Source organism: Penaeus monodon, chromosome 22, assembly GCF_015228065.2.
Source record: "Penaeus monodon isolate SGIC_2016 chromosome 22, NSTDA_Pmon_1, whole genome shotgun sequence".
In the NCBI taxonomy this organism is placed as follows: Eukaryota; Metazoa; Arthropoda; class Malacostraca; order Decapoda; family Penaeidae; genus Penaeus; species Penaeus monodon.
Window position 1 is genome coordinate 25,646,114 of NC_051407.1, and position 1,484 is coordinate 25,647,597.

Sequence of the window (1,484 nt, forward strand, 5' to 3'; positions counted from 1 at the left end):
AAGAAGCACAGCAGTCATACATTTACTGCTCTTGAAATCTTTACCAATATGTAATTAATTTACTAAAAGGGGACCAGGCACCCACTTTACTGTACAGACTCCTGAATGTTGTGTATATCTCAAAAATTTCTGAACTGGGGGGGAGCGGGAGGATGGAGAAGGGAAGTGAAGGGGAGACACCTACATGGCAAGCTGCAGGGGGTGCAACTTGTGACCTAGTATTTTAGCGACCCAATTTTACATTCCCTTTACTAATAATCAAGATATTGTAATGGGTCTTGCATCATTTGAATGAGGATTCAATGTGATTTTTCTTAGTTTAAGGGTAACAAAATGCTACAGATGTGTGTCTCCCACTGAAATATTGGGAAATCAAAAATTGTTTTATAGCTTCTATTAGGGATCTAGAAATTGTACCTGGTATTAATATTTTTCCTTATCGCTAACAAATAACTTCAAAATAAGAATCTGATCTTTATTGTGCAATTATGAAGTAGTGACGTTCAACAACAATCCCTAATATTTTTGAGTTGCTTTAAAAGTGAAGATCTAATATCATAATTTCATAAAAATGGTTAGTATTTAATCTAATTTTTATCTGTTCCCGAAATTTTCATAGAGCAAAATTAGGCAAGTGAAACGATGTGTAATGACCTATGGTGTCAAAAATAAATATAAAATTATACTCCACCAGTATGGTCCTTCCCAGTATATAAAGGATGAGTACTATTTGTAAAATAAAGACATTAACTGAACATTGGTAGTTCTATCTGTGACCTGTTCCTGTGGACTTTGTTCGTAAGTCTACTATAATGCATGCATTAAATACCTGCTACACATTTGGTCTCAAAAATTCAATAAAATTTCTTCTTTTATATTATCTCTACATTGCCAAATCTACCATTTAAAGAACACTTTGTACCTTTGCTTGTAACTAAGGTTGAAGAAACTCACCTGTAGAAGAACAGATCAGGCATGACATCTGTCTCCCATGGCAGGTTGCGGGAGATGGTTCCACGCAGACGAAGAACCTCACGGGCCAACATCCACCACATCAGACCAATGGAGTGGGGGCTCTGGAAAAAGATAAAGAGTATTGTCAAGAATGCTCCACTGTAGTCTATTCTCACAAATCAACATTACATTTCAACCCATTGGCAGTAGGTCACATCATGATGGATAACCAAGATGCCAGGTGCTGGTTCATCTCAAGTGTGCCCCCAATTGCCAGGGTGTCTTGCACACCTTACAAGCTAAAAAATCACTCAAGTAACGGTATGCACTACTGTACACCTCTCCGCTCCTGGATTTCCCAGTCTTTAATATTTAAGGGCATTTCTCAGTAGACAATTTTTTTGGGGTAGTTTCTTCAAATCATTTACCCATTTATTCTTAAGACCTCAAGAGAACAATTTTCTAAAACTGAATGTTTTGAGTTATTGGGGAAGGGTCTACAGATGACAATCTGTACAAATTACATATCT

At 36.9% G+C, this 1,484-nt stretch overlaps 1 protein-coding gene across 1 annotated transcript in view; it reads right to left on the minus strand.

Moving 5' to 3' along the window:
• LOC119587043 (40S ribosomal protein SA-like) overlaps positions 1-1,484 on the minus strand; it is a gene marked incomplete in the record, with an annotated part of 12,610 nt that overhangs the window by 1,830 nt on the left and 9,296 nt on the right. Inside the window, 1 exon segment of the mRNA XM_037935791.1 lies at positions 955-1,076. Coding sequence (XP_037791719.1) covers positions 955-1,076 — 122 coding nt within the window.